Source organism: Lampris incognitus, chromosome 8 (assembly GCF_029633865.1).
Source record: "Lampris incognitus isolate fLamInc1 chromosome 8, fLamInc1.hap2, whole genome shotgun sequence".
NCBI classification, from domain to species: Eukaryota; Metazoa; Chordata; class Actinopteri; order Lampriformes; family Lampridae; genus Lampris; species Lampris incognitus.
In genome coordinates, this window is record NC_079218.1 from 24100790 (window position 1) to 24116677 (window position 15888).

The window sequence follows — 15888 nt, forward strand, 5'->3', positions numbered from 1 at the left end:
AAAGAAGCAGCTGGCAACTCCACATGTATCAGAGGAGGCATGTGGTAGCCTGCAGCCCTCCCTGGATTGGCAGAGGGGGTGGAGCAGAGACTGGGGCGGCTCAGAAGAGTGGAGTAATTGGACCGGTACAATTGGGGGGGAAAGGGGGGGGAATCCCCCCCCCCCTAAAAAAAGTTCAAATCTCTCACCTCCTAATCAAGCCTTCAACCAGTCCAGATGTCACAATTTTATCAAATATGTTTGACTGTTATGATTGGACATGCTCGTGTAGTGTGAGCACAAAAAAAAACATTGTACGTCTCTAGATTGAAAAGACAGGCAATCTGCAAATTTCAATTATTAAAGATGTGGTGCCTTTTCTTTTCAGAGTTTGATATGATTAGAAAAGTTGTGCAATCCACCCTGGGCAGGAGCAGCATTTAAATTGACAAATGGCAAAAAATGCATTAGCGGAGTTATTTTTTGCGTGCTTATTCCTCTAAGCACAAACACATTTTGCCTAATTAACTTTTAATGTACAATTCTATTAACAGCATAATCATCTTTAGAAAAATATGCAAACACAAACAAAGAGCCAAAATATCTTCTATTTCCATTTGGCCACAAGAACAACCATTTTCCTTAAACAGCACTGAAGTGGAAAACGGCTGGAGATGTGATGACCACCTTACAAGGTGGTCACAAAGATCATAAAACATTTTATTTTCTGCAGCACTGTGACATCAGCTTACCCCCCCCCCCAAACACACACACTTTCAGTCCCACAATTTACTAAAAACACGATCAAAGGAACATCAGTGCCAATCTGTTTAGGATTAACACTTCCAAATGGGTTAGCGCAAACCACACACTGACGGTGTCAATTTATTTCATGACAAAAAGGGGCCTGCTGGATAATGGCTCCAGCACACTTTAGCCATGCTCAGTGTTTGTGTCACTCTCTGACAGATCAAACAAGCATTCGCCCCAAATCTCAAGTGGGAGGCCGACTTGATGTAAAAATAGTACAGATTACATCTCCTTCTCTTCTTTCCCCTTTTAAACCCCTCTCCTCCTTCCGTGCAAGGAAGGAGGGGGTGTTTTTGCATTGCTGTTCCTTCCCTGGACAACAGGGATCCTGCACTTTTGAACAATGGTGTTCACGTCACAGGCAACTTACTACACTGTGGCTCAGTGGGACAGATTCCCGGAAACAGAGAGGGCTTCTGGCTTCCCTCCCATTTCCTGACTGTGGTAGAAGGCTGGGAACAAGTAGGAGGGAGACTGGTAGGGAGGCATACATGTCTTACAGAGAAGGCAGGGGTGACAGGATTTGGGAAAATTTGGGGGATTGCAATTTTAAATGTCCAAATAGTACAAACTAAAAAAACAACAACAAAGAAAACAAAAACCATCTAATTTAAAGCAAATAAAAGACAAGAGATGTGACTATTTTCCTTTTAAAATAACACTGCGTTGAGCTCCTATATGATGCAAAAGCTATTTCCCTGAACAAGTCATAGCAGCTGGAACAAGCTTTATTCCCCCAGACAAAACAATAATGTTATGATTAGGAATGGGGGTGATGCTAACAGCGAGAGGAAGGATTTGGTGATCATGGTGACAATTTAACTGGGAGGGGCAGTCTAAAATAAAGGCCTCTGTAGTGCTATGGTGTGACCAGATTAGGAAGTGATATGGAAAGGCCAGACTGCTTTGACTGAGGGCAGACATATTCTACACAGCTGGATTTGGCTAAGTAGCTGAGGCATAAATGTGACTTGAATTTACAGACCTAATGAGTAATGAGTAAAATCATGAGGAATTACTGGGTTGATAGTTTGCTGATAGCAAATAAATTAGAAAATAAAAGGAATGTGTTTTAGTCAAATTACAGCTGCAGTGGAACACAAATAGATAATAAAAATCACTTGCCAGTCTTTGTAATCACAACATCAACCTTATCAATTCTAATGTCTTAGTAGTGTCGCCAGTCAGTTTCTTCACTGTCCACCATATCAACTACTACTGGTGGTTGTTCACCGATACAGACTGTCTCCTGGTTCGTAGTCCTGGACTGCATTACACTTCCCTGAAATTAACTTTAAAATACCCTCAAATTAAATCTGGCAGTTTTCACTTTGAACACGTTGTAAATCAACATGAAAGGTATTAAGTACAGAGCCATGTTATCAGGCAATGCCTACACTGATGAGCCAAAACATTATGACCGCCTGGCTAATATGCTGTTGGTTCTCTGTGTGCTGCCAAAACAGCGCCAACCCGCCGAGGCATGGACTCTACAAGACCCCTGAAGGTGTCCTGTGGTATCTGGCACCAAAACATAAGCAGCAGATCCTTCAAGTCCTGTAAGTTGCGAGGTGGAGCCACCATGGATCTTGTTGGTCCAGTACATCCCACAGACCCGCAATTGGATTGAGACCTGGAGAATTTAGAGGCCAGGGCAACACCTTGAACACTTCCATTATTTTCCTCAAACCATTGCTGAACAATGTGTGCAGTGTGGCAGGGTGCATTATCCAGTTGAAGGGGTGTACCTGGTCTGCAACGATTTTTAGGTAGGTGGCACGTGTCAAATTGATGTCTACATGAATGGACCCAAGGGTTTCTCGGGAGAACACTGGCCAAAGCATCACACTCCCTCCACCGGCTTGTCATCTTCCCACTGCATCCTGGTGCCATCACTTCCCCAGGTAAATGGCTCAAAAGTACTACCCAGCCATCCACGTGATCTAAAAGAAAATAGGACTCACCAGACCAAGCAACCTTCTTCCACTGCTCCATGGTCCAGGTCCAACGCTCGCGTGCCCATTGTAGGCGTTTTCAACGGTGGACAGGGGTTATCATGGATATGCTGACCGGTCTGCAACTACACAGCCCAATATGCAGCAGGATGCAATGCACTGTGTGTTGCAACACATTCCTCCAGCAATCATCGTTGAAATTTTCTGTGACTTGTGCCACAATAGACCTACCTGTTGGTTCAGACCAGATGGGATAGTCTTGGGTGCCCAACACCCTGTCACCAGTTTATGGTTTGTCCCTCCTCAGACCACTGTCAGTAGGTAATCACCACTGCTGACCGGCAGCAGCCCACAAGCCTTGCCATTTCAGAGATGCTCTGACCGTCGTCTGGCCATAACAATTTGGCCATTGTCAAAGTCACTCAGGTCTTTACTCCTGCCCAGTTCTCCTGCATCCAACATGTTGACTATGAGAACTGATTGTTCACTTGGCATCTAATCTACCCAGACCTTGACGCGTGCCCTTGTTTGGAGATGATCCATGTTATTTGGTTCACCTGTGAGTGGTCATAATGTTTTGGCTCTTCAGTGTACCAATCTATATCACATGTATAACGTACAATACGGGTAAAATCTTGTGTAATAGTAAAAACATTGCATTTACTGTATAGCCAACTCTCCATTGTGATATTCAGTTACATTTGAAGCAGCAGTTTTGAAGTTTTCAAAAGTCATGAACTCATGATTACAAATGAAAAATCACCGACTATTAGAAAAGAATGACGGTGCCACAAGAGGACATCATTATTTAAGTGATTAACGTGACAGCTAAAATGTGTCTGTTGGGTTGTGTGCGAGTTAGATAGCTTTTACAAGACTTCTCCAGTTTCTTGTAACAAAGTTAACAAGACGTGAAAAAAAAAAAACCTGAGCAACAGTCCACTTAGAAGCCAAAAAATACCAGACAATTCCCTGGGGATGTTCACAGCAAAGAAATCAGCACTAGAGGCCTGATAAGACACACTCAGATAAAGCTAAAACTTTAGTCTTTGTTTCACTTACTTTGGAGTGGGATTACTTAAAGCTGCAGGTTATATTGCGTTTTAGACGGATTTAGGCCTGAACACTGTGCCTGAACAGCATTTCATTGCTTGTTTGGCTTTCTGACAAGGTTTATTCTCTACTCAGAGGCAGTACAACATTCCTGAGATCCAGTACAGGAATGGCCCGTTCCTGATATCGTAAGTTGATTTTCACAATGAAATCAAACTTTTTGACTTTATTTTGTTATGCCATTTCTGAGCTGCAGCTTCTTCCTGCATGGTAAGTGGTCAAAAAGTTTGGCGTTGTCCACAGTCAGACTCAAGATGCAGTAACATCTTGAGGCTTCACTGGCTAAGGACCACCTATACGTTTTCTGTGAGTCCTGGTGCAAATATATAACCAACGTATCATTCAATACACTCAAAGTAGTAAAATATAAGGTTGAAATTTTTATTTGTGCTCATTTTAAACTAAGAGGATAACTGACGTTATACAGAGAAGAGGTGGCATAGTAAAAAACTACAATTGAGAGGAAAGGCGACTTTAGCATGCATAGGATTTTCAACAATAAATGTTGATAATTTAATCATATAACAATCCATAATCAATGACCAGTTCATTGGGCAAGTTGTATGAAATTGGTTTTTGTTTTTTTTTCTTTTGGAGGGCAGGGGGTTATTATTAAAACAGATAAGAAGGGGATGGGGGTTTTAAACCTGTCCCCCAGTATTGAAATCACATTATGTAAAGTCCTCTGACAAATCCAAATTAAACCTATCCCCTTGTGCTTACCAGGGCCACATTTGAAGATGAATTAATCAAAAAAAAAATTTTGTTTTCAAAGGTCAAGGTCTGACCAGTACATTGTTCAAGTGGCTGATATGTCATTTTTAGCACTTCATATCAAAATCTGGACAATGAATGCACTCCCTGACAAAAAAAGATACAAGGAATTCAACAAGAATAATCATAAAAACTGAACAGATTTTGCCCTACATTACCGGGGTGTGTCATCAAAGAGGGTTATTGCTATCAGGGGAAGCTCTGTTATTGCCAAAATTTGGCAGGGAGTTTGTGTTGACATTTTTACATACTATCTACATTGTCTCTGCACAAGAGCTTGTAGCAAAATATAAAAATAATACTAAAAAAAAAAGACAGTGTTAAATCCAAATCCTTCCTAGAAAATGTAGTTTGTATGGCCCTAATTGCTGCATTTGTGCTGGGAGTAGAATGACAATAAGCTGTGGTTTGTACCCATCGTGCATGTCTATGGTCAGCAGCTCCGTCAGGAAAGGCCAGTGGCCTGGTGGGCCTGACAGACATTGTTAATCAGTGATGTCACCGCTTCCCATGAGGGCCTCGGGGAGGGGGTTAAGGGGTGGAGAAAAAAAACACCCAGATCAGCGAAACGGTGGGACAAAGAGCAAAAGAGCCACCCCATGTTCTCTAGTCATTCATCTTAATCCCATTTTCTGGCTCTGGGCATAGATTTCACTCTTGGGTGGTTTTACTGTCGATTAAGCCTATCTGTAAAACTGATTACAGCCAAAAGTTCACTTTAGTCTTGCTTGTGGTCTACATAAAAATGCGTCAAATCACATTTACAGTGCCCTTTCGCTATAGTTATCAAATTGTTAGTCTTCAGGAATTGTTCAGTCAAATCATTTAGGAAGATCTCCAGAGCTAAAAGAAGAAAAAAAAACATTTCATTTTAAGACATTCAGTTGCTTGTCACCTTTTTTTGTTGTTGCCATTTTTACCTTTATTAGACAGCGACAGTGAAGAGGCAGACAGGAAATGGGGGCGAGAGAGGGGAATGACATGCAACAAAGGCCACCGGCTGGAATGGAACCAGCAACGGTTGCGACCATGTGGTATGCACTGAATCCATTCAGCTACAGAGGCACCCCATAAGTCACATCTTTCACCTGTCTCTCTAAACCAGAAGCAAACTGCATGGCGCACAACATGCGCTTCTGTTGTGGGAAGTCCAGAATAACAGCAACCCAAGATGAGAACCAGCAATGGCCTGAGCCAAACATGCCCCAGAATGTATGAGTGATATACATTAGCTTTGTACAATGCTGCTATGAAAACTTTCCCAAATTCACCATGTAGTTGAGTCTTTTTACCACCTACAAGCGCTCAGTCTCAGTCTTGTGAATTTATTAGAGCTCATTAGGGGACTACGGAGGGGCCTGGAATTGCTACTAATCTTCCCCTCCCTCCTTCTAGATGTGAAGCACCACATGAATCTGGCTTCAAACTCACTCCCTCACAAACTACCATTTAGGGTTACAACCCTCTCCAAAGATGAATGTGAATGATAGTACAAAACAATTCTGATCTGGGCCCACAATTATCAAACATCTCCGAATTAGGCCCAAAACAAACTCTATGTAGGTACGCTAATGCAAATAATAATGCCCAGCCTGTGTACTGCAAATGCACAGACGAGTAGTACTTTCTTAACAAGCATCCTTATGGCTCTGTGGAGGTAATCTCATAGCCAGACCTATCTCCACATTCCATTGTAGCATCACTGTGCCAGTGCAGCAGAGAAGTATAGCAGAACCCATTATCATTTTGGATTAGGTGGAAAAAAAAACATTCTGGGTTGTTTGAATTTCTTTAACCAATAAGAATCGTTGATCATGGGCCTAACAAAATAATACCAAGGGAAATTTTTAATATGGGAGGCGAGCCCTTGCATATGGATCAATGTGACATGAGAGAACTCCATCCAAAATAATTGATGGTGTGAAGTTGATTATGCTTTAAGAGTTCTACATATAAAAATATATAAAAATAATTGAAAATTGTTATCCAAGAGGTAAGATAAAGCCTGATAGCACATTAGCTCTGCAGAAACTCACTTGACTGGTTAAAAGAACAAACAATTCATTAGCCATTACTGGTCAGCAAACAAGCACGTGGTTCCCTTTTAGATAATATATTTTCTAAACCATATTTTTTTAATATCTTTAAGAGAATCTACTGAATGAACCAAGCAGACCTGCCTTATTGTGCAATCTAAATCTTTGCTAAAAATTTTCCATTATAATAATTTAGCTATCTCAAGTGCTTGTTGTTGCTGTTAATAGGGGCGGAGACTTTGAAAAGAGCAACACGTGGAGAGAAGAACAAAGTAATGCCAATAGTTGGCATTTATGGGATTGTATTTATTGTGTTAGAGAAAAAGAACAGAAAAAAAATGAAGATCTACGCCCACTAGTGGTTACGTTCCTACTGACGCGGAGTCTCCATTCATTTTTCCATTGACCCAATTTTTTTGAAAAATGATTGCAAAACCATACCAGCATAGTTAAATCGCAGGCTTTGGGGATATGTTTGGGGGTATGAACTACGAGATATCAGAAAATACACATCAAACATCATTATAAAAAGTGTTGTTTTGGGGTTGTTGTTTTTTTGTCTCTAACTGCACAAAGATAATCTGGATCAAGGCTGACTCAAATCATATCCAAGTGGCATCGCTGCCTTAACATTGCCAAGTAGTTGAAAATCTCTTTAAAAACGACCTGTCACGAATTCAAGCCATTTCATTCTGAGGTAGGAACCCTACCACCAGAGGACGACTCTATCACTTTCCTCCTTATAGAGAGAACGTGGTTTGTGAGGCCACGGAATAGTTCTTGGTGGTAAAACAGGGAGTATGGGCCCATCACACTTGAGCCACACTTGAATACTTGGGCACTTGGTATGGGTGTTCAGAAGTAAGCATACACGTATGCCCCGCTTCTCTGATAAGCCAAAGCACAGTGAGCTTGATGTCTACTTTATCTGACTGCTGTGGAGCTGTATTTGGCTAAGTAGATGACCCACAGCGCACCACATTGGTGACGTTCTAACACCAAGTGATAGATAGACCCAGGCCAGGGTTTATGCATTACTCAAGGGTGGACATCCCAATTTGGCAGCTCGATGGTGTTTTAAGCCCCCAATGTACTCTTCAAGGCAGCGCTGCATGGAAGGCACTGCCCGCCCCCTGCAGTTTCAGCCAATCACAGCACTGGCGCTAGATTTCAACTTTTTCCCTCCTTCTGCAGTGAAGGAGTTCGACTCAAACAAATGTCAATCTTAAAAGAGCAGCGTTTGACGTAAATATCCTTTTAAATGAAAGTTTGACTCATGTACATTCACAAAAAGACCCTAGATTGCATTTTGGCGACAGTTTTGCTTTAACTTACTTAGCTGCTATGTCCAGATGTCGTACAACTTATCTAGCAACAACTGGATGCCTAAAGGAGTTTTGGAAAGACACCCACTCAACCATGCCTTTGTGCAGCTCACTTAAAACTAGGTTGTCGTAGTTGTTTAAATAAGCAGACTGGGAGACATAGGCTAATGCCTAACTACATAGCAATAGCACTACTCAGTCGCTCTCATAACCACCCAAAAAATGAATTGGCCGCCTGGAACTTAGCTAGCGCTAACTGCTAGCCCATTACTAAGTAAACTCTGTCCTGCACGGATAAGTTTAAAAGTAGTACATGCCAACATAAACTGAATGCTCACCACTGCCAGCTATTTGAACAGATTGACTGCATTTGAGCTAACCTTGGCTTAAAATAGTTAGCTAAAATCTACCATTGCAATCTGTTTACAGTTAGCTAGCTAGCTGAGGTGTCCGTTCAGCAAAGAAAATCCCTAGCAGCTAGTGTTGGCTATATTTCAAAGCATATGTCATTTTTTTAAACAACATTTTGATTGGATGAAAAAGTTGGGGGCGGAGAGTGCCTTCCATGCAGCGCTGCCTGGAAGAGTACGTTGGGGGCTTAAAACACCATCGAGCAATTTGGCATCTCCAACTTCCTGCTCTCCCAAGACCCCACCCAGCAAACCACTTCTTTTCATCTGCCAGGTTTTCTCCAGGCAAACATAATGCATGCAGAGACTCATGCTATTTCACCCCAGATCCACCTGGCAGTTGTACTAATTGCAATGGTGGGACACATTACTCCTACTGGCTCCCCACCATGGAGCATTGCCAATAATATTACCTACAACACCCAACTGTGCCACAGGTAACAACAGCATTGAGACACTATTGTGTTAGTCCAATACACCCACTGCATCACACAAGGTCCCTCAAATATACCTTCTTACCTTTATTTGTAAACTGGTGTAAATTGTAATGCAGGGAATCCATTTAAAATCCGTATTAGTGTGTTTCTTATATTGGCCATAGGTCAAACTAGAGTGCAAGATACATTTGGAGCAAGGAATTTGATCTGTACCATGGCCAAGATCATTTTCAAATGGTTAGTTTTCATAACACATTTTCTTTAAGTACAGGAATAACACAAACCTCCAGCCTTCTTCTGTATCCTCTCATTTTTCCATTTGTTGTTCTTACCATAGACATTTGAAATCAATTTTTTTGCAAAATGTACCCCCTCCTCGCCTATGACACTATATCACTATTTCAAAAATCTCTCTGTAAGAGGCAAATATATCCATCCATTATGTGAACTGCTTATCCTGCACTCAGGGTCGCGGGGATGCTGGAGCCTATTCCAGCAGTCATTGGGCGGCAGGCGGGGAGACACCCTGGACAGGCTGCCCGGACACACACACACACCTAGGGACAATTTAGTATGGCCAATTCACTTGACTTACATGTCTTTGGACTGTGGGAGGAAACCGGAGCCCCCGGAGGAAACCCACGCAGACACAGGGAGAACATGCAAACTCCACACAGAGGACAACCTCCCTGAGGTTGGACTACCCCGGGGCACGAACCCAGGACCTTCTTGCTGTGAGGTGACCATGCTAACCACTGCGCCACCATGCCGCCCAGGCAAATATATTCCGATATATTCTCTGCACCATTGTACTTTATCATCTCTTATTTCGCCTGTATATAGTCAATCCTTGTGTATATAGCTGAAGATTATTGTGCTGTAGTGTTGTTATTCTATGTTAAGTATGTTCTGGTCCCTTACACTGACCCAGCTTTCCAATGAGGTCTTGGTTTCCATGCCTCCTCATAATGAATTCTCTTCACTTCCTGTCAATGAGGCTACAGACAAATTTTGTTCCTCACTAGCCTCCTCTCTTAACAATCTCTGCCCTCTAGCATCCAAACCTGCTCATAACAACCCCCCCCCCCCCCGTCCATGGCTCACTGAGGTCATCAGAGAGCAAAGGGTGGGGCTCAGAGTGGCAGAGAAAATGGCGTAAAACCAGAAAGTCCACTAACCTCAGTGACTATCAGTGTCTCCTAGCATCATTCTCCTCCAGCTTAAAAACAGCTAAGATCACTTACTATCAGAACAAGATCTGTGCCACCACTGATGCTTGAAAAATGTTTTTTGCTTTTAACTCACTCCTCAATCCACCTCCTCCTCCAACATCCACTTTGCTCACTCCTGACATGTTCGCCTCATACTTTACTGATAAGATTCCTGCCATCAGTAACCAGTTCTTTGAGCTTGACCAACCCTGTCTGCTGCTGCCAGCTAACAGTGCCTCACTCACCTCATTCTCCCGACTGAGGAGGAAGTCTCTAAGCTTCTGCTGGACTCTCATCTCACTACCTGTCGACTGGACCCAATACCATCCAACCTCTTACAGACAATTTCTCCCGAACTTAACCCTGTAGTCACACACATCATCAACTCCTCACTTACAATGGGTGTGTTCCCCACTATATTTAAGCAAGCTGTTCAAAAAAACTTACGCTTAACCCAGGCCAAGTTGAAAACTACAGACCGGTTTCACTCCTACCCTTTCTATCAAAAATACTTGAGCACATGGTATTTAACCATGTCTCTGAACTCCTTCCTGAGAAGAATCTGCATGATCCGAATCAGTCTGGCTGCACTCCTGTCAGTAATAGAACCACTGGGGTCCACGGTGGTGTAGCGGTCTAAGCATCGGCTTTGTGTCGATGCAGTTGCCCACTGGGGACTGGGGTTCGCGCCCCAGTCTCGTCAGATCCGACTATGGCCGAACTCGATGAAGCAGCAATATCTGGCAACGCTGTCTTTGGGAGGGGGGCGGAGTCGGCTTGTGTTTGTCATGTGAATGCGTCTCTGTGTGTGTCGGAAAAAACAGTGGTTCGGCCTGGAGTCGCCTTGTCACGAAAGAGGGGAGGCGGTCTCCTTCGAGACTGCCGGCCAGAGAGATGCAGTTGGCGAATGCATGCAGTACGAGGGTGGGTGTTTGAATTACAATAGGGATCGATTGGCCACTAAATTGGGAGAAAAAAGGGAAAAATCAGAAATAAATGTATAAAGTAATAGAACCACTGCATTTGGCAAGAGCTGCTGGTCAGTCCTCAGCTTTATTGCTGCTAGATCTGTCAGCTGCCTTTGACATGGTTAACCACCAAATTCACCTCTTCACACTCACTAAGCTTGGTATCTCAGGATCTGCCCTCTGCTGGTTCATGTCCTACCTCTCTGGGAGATCTTTTAGAGTATCTTGGAGGGGAAAAGTATCCAAACCACACGGCTTATCCACAGGGGTGCCTCAAGGGTCAGTGCTCGGTCCCCTTCTCTTCTCAATATACACCACCTCACTTGGTGCATGGTTTCTCATACCATTGCTATGCTGATGATACCCAGCTCTTCCTATCATTCCCACCAGATGACCACACAGTCTCGGCACAGATATCACCATGCCTTGCTGATATCTCTCATGGATGAAAGAATGCCACCTTCGACTTAACCTACGTATCTAAGACTGAGCTCCCTGTCATCCCAGCCAGTCCATCCTTACAACAACAGATAAATATCCAGCTCGGATCAACCCAACTCATGCCCACAAAGTCTCCCAGAAACCTGGGTGTCATGACTGATGACCAGCTAACCTTTAGGGTTCATATGGCCTCGGTTGCTCAGTCATGCTGATTTGCCCTGTACAACATCAGGAAAGTTAGACCCTACCTGTCTGAGCATGCAGCACAACTCCTGGTACAGTCTCTTGTAGTATCACACATTGACTACTGCAAATGATCCAGAATGCAGTGGCGCATCTGGTCTTCAACCAGCTCGTTACGCCACTGTTCATATCCTTCCACTGGCTCCAAGTTGCTGCCCACATCAAATTCAAAACCTTGATGCTCACTTACAAAACAGCAACTAAAACGGCTCCTGCCTACCTGAACTCCCTCATTCAGGTCTACACTCGGTCCTGCTCACTACGCTCTGCCAATGAAAGGCACCTGGCACCTCCACCACAACGCGGACCTAAGTCACGAGCTAGACTCTTCTCTGTAGTTCCCTGGTGGTGGAACGAGTTACCAAACACCATTCAATCTGCTGAGTCCCTCTCCATCTTTAAGAAGAAGCTAAAGACCCGGCTCTTTCACAAACACCTCCACACCTGATGGTATCAATAAAAAATAAATAAAAAAATGCTTCTATGCACCCTATGCTTTGCCTTTGTGCACTGCCTGTTGACACCTATGTCCTATCAGACTTGAACCTAGTTTTTTGGCGTTGTTGCCTCCTGACTAGATCCTTGTGTTGTATTAACTCTCAGATGTACGTTGCTTTGGATAAAAGTGTCCGCTAAATGAAATTGTAACATTGTAACATTGTAAGTACACTGACAGAGCCACAAAATCGGAGTCAAAGTCCATGTAGTGTAAACCTACATGGCCAAAAAACATGATTCTGATTCTGAAATGTCAACATTTTAACATGTGATAATATAAATATGCCATAAAATGCTATAAAATGACATGTCACTGACCATGGGTGTTGAATTTACTCAAATGGAGACAAACAACAAAAGATTTGACACAAGTTTTAGGCTAGGCAAAAATCTGGTCCCCACTGGCCATCAACCACTGCAGGTAATGGGTATCTCTTAGTATATTATATTACTATGTTGTTACTATTGTTAGATTATAGCTTATTGTTATAAATAGAGGTGATTTTCACAGTAAAAGTTGATCAGTGAATACCTGGGGTGCACATAAAAGCATTTCTGTGAGGTCAAACCTAAGGTTATAGAGGTATTAACAAAGTATGAGTATTACTTGAGCATTGATTTAACAAGATCTCACCAAGAAAGCAGTAATAAAATCCACAGTACATAGCGGCAGTGCTTAATGTGGGGATCTCACTACACTACTTTTTGCCCAATTTCTACATCCCAAATAGACCTCAAGATTGAGCAGTCTATATCAATTGGCATTAACTGCAATTGTAGCTTATCATGTAGTGTGGCAGGGGTTAAGGAGTCAGTCTCTCTCCATAAATTCAAGTTTCAGACTAGGCAGGGCAGCCAACATCGATTCTTTTTCTTTTTTTCTTCTTCTTCTTCTTCTTGCATTAATTCCAATATGAATCTGGGCAAATCTGGATAGCCTCCTGTATTTTCACTGAGACAAATTATTTTTGACACAGAGTGGCAATGGCCACTGAATGTGGAGTTTCCATAAATAAGACAAGAACAGAGTAGGCAGGAACATAGTAGGCTGCTGTCTGCCTGTTTATTGCTCTACTATCTTTTACTATCATGTAGTAATGCAGCGCTGGAAGTTCAGGGAGCTTTAAGTGCTGTGGGGCTTAATTGAAGAAACCAATCACACATTACTCTTGTACAGTATTTATTTGTCTTTGGTTTACAATGTGTTTTTATTATTCCAAACTCATCATCAAGTGTTCTGATGTTTAATGTGAAGTTTATTGCATTTTTACAGCAACTTATTTTAATAGCTATGTAGTTTGTAGTCTGCTATAGTGCTGAAAACATACGACTAAATGAGCAGCCCACAAAAATATTAAGTGAAAACACAGGATTCCAGTTAAAAACTAAGATTCGAAATGGCTTGTCATACAACTGTACTGAAAAATAATGGCATTGTACTGTTATCTTACTACATACTGAAGGTCACAGAATCAAATGACTTTATGAGGCAGCTGCGTGCGTCTTTATTTTGGCGTTTTCTCAGAAGACCCACTAAATGCTGAGCTTAAAAATCCATAGTTGACTTGCATGCACAGGAATCTGAATAGTCGAAGGCATTAAACCTTTTACCATTTCTTCAATATTTGGCAAAATTGTAGTCTTGCATAAATGGAGGAAGGCCTTTTGTTTAAATGAAAGGAAGCTTTTGATGTTGGCACCAACGGGCAACTTGGACAAACTACAAACGGTGCAAGATATCAATTTCAAGTCATTATGGATTGTGTTCTGCTATGAACAGTTGAAAAGCAAACATTTTCACTAAGATGCTGGCCTAGGTTTCTGTTTGTTTTGTTTTTTTGTTGTGCATTTCAGTTTGACCCAGAGGAGGAAATTCACAATCATTTTGATGCCATTTGTAGTAAGTCAAATCTTTCCTTTCTCATGACCATCCATTCAGCCACTAGATCATCTTGTGCTCCATAATGCATACAGTTCTCTCTGTAAACTTGACTACATGACACTGAATCCACTTAGATTAAATATCACCATGGCGAAATGTCAGGTTCCTTTCACTGCACCTGTTAGTGTCCTCTTCCATAGCCATTGTGCAATCCACAGATCAATTTCAGTATATATGCATATTTAAACCATTTTTTTCTTATTTTCCTACCTCTTTGAATCTAGTCTAAGTTCACATACAGACATAGGAACACACACACACACACACACACACACACACACACACACACACACACACACACACACAAAAGTGACTTCTGGGGTACTACTGTCAAGGCATATATATGGATTATTGTAGAGGGAGTATTTGGGAGACAATATTAAAATGGTAACATTATTACATTGTAATTTTTAATTTACACATGCATTCTCTGTCGCAAAATGTCAATTCAATGGCAATGACCCCAATTTCATCTCAGTTTCCATGTATAGAATTTACATTTGCTGACAATATTATGACGAGTAGTAGTCCTGCCTGCAAGACTATTTTAAATTGAAAACTCAAATGTAGCACCTGGGATTGCATTTTCATTTGAATATAGTGTATGATATAGTACTTCCATACCAACAGTTAATGTTTAACAGACATCCCTATTACTGGCTCAGGGGGTCAGGGGGTCGGGGGGGGGTGGACTTGTCCCCCTACTGTTTCTGGCTGAAGGTACATTAAAACAAAATGATACAATGTGTCAGGAAATCTTAATAGTGTTAAAATCAACTTTATGATTAAAAAACAGTGTTGTGGACTACAGTTTAACAGTTACACTTTTCGCAAACAAATGTGGGGGAAACTAAGGGCAGACTCAATGCATTTTCAGGTACACAGAAGGATCTCAAGGATGCATGTTTTGAAGAGACGAACTTGGGGTAAAAAAAAGAAGGAGATTTTACCTGTCAGCGAGTGTTGACTGCGTGCCACTCATTGGGCTTCTCATATGTTTCCACGGACTTTATCCGAATAACATCTTAACACCACGCAACAGTTCTCCCGTTTAAAATGACTCGGCCCAGAGTCAAGTCCATCAAAGACGACCCGCAACTACCAAACTGCGATGTATATCCGAGACAACACGGTTCAGAATTCAGTTAAAGAACCTTAATGCAGTTGGGTGAGGGAAATGCCTTGTGAGAGGGGCCAGCTGTGAACGTAAACACTCCACAGACCACTGTGGTAGGATAAAAACACGGTATATCACGTAAACAGATAATAAAACGAGGTAATCCGAATGTTTCAAGGGCAAACATCACATCCCAAAATCGGGACTTCGCCAACCGCTGTCAGCATCAGTCAGTGGACAAATGGCAAACAATTAGCATACCAGACCACTTATCGTTGTTGTTTTTTTTCACCCCCAAATAATATATCCTGCCGAAAGAAGTCGCGTTGGTGGAGTTTTTAGCCTCGCCAGCGACCGATCACGCTTTCTTCGGGGTTTCTCCAAGTTTTCACAACTTGATATAGACGTCGACGCGGAACGTTCAACGTTCTCTGCAAGTATCTCGACCGCAGCGCTGCCTGCTGTCGCCTATCCTTGTTGTCCGGAAGGATGACGTCATCCGCGGCCACTTCGCGCGTCGAACTTTTTCCGAATCTCACAAGTTCCAAATGTGATTTCGAAACATCGCCGCTGCTGCACCTCGTCCGCTCACTCCCCCAGATAGGCTGCTTTACACTGGCCTGGCCCGT

The 15888-nt window shown here is 42.4% G+C and overlaps 1 protein-coding gene across 2 annotated transcripts in view; it reads right to left on the reverse strand.

The window, feature by feature from the left end:
* arhgef12b (Rho guanine nucleotide exchange factor (GEF) 12b) overlaps positions 1 to 15888 on the reverse strand; it is a 67040-nt gene extending 51152 nt beyond the window's left edge. For both annotated transcript variants that reach the window (XM_056285004.1, XM_056285003.1), the window contains exon 1: positions 15093 to 15888. In XM_056285004.1, coding sequence (XP_056140979.1) covers positions 15093 to 15136 — 44 coding nt within the window. In that variant the 5' untranslated portion in view covers positions 15137 to 15888. The remainder of the gene's footprint in view (positions 1 to 15092) is intronic.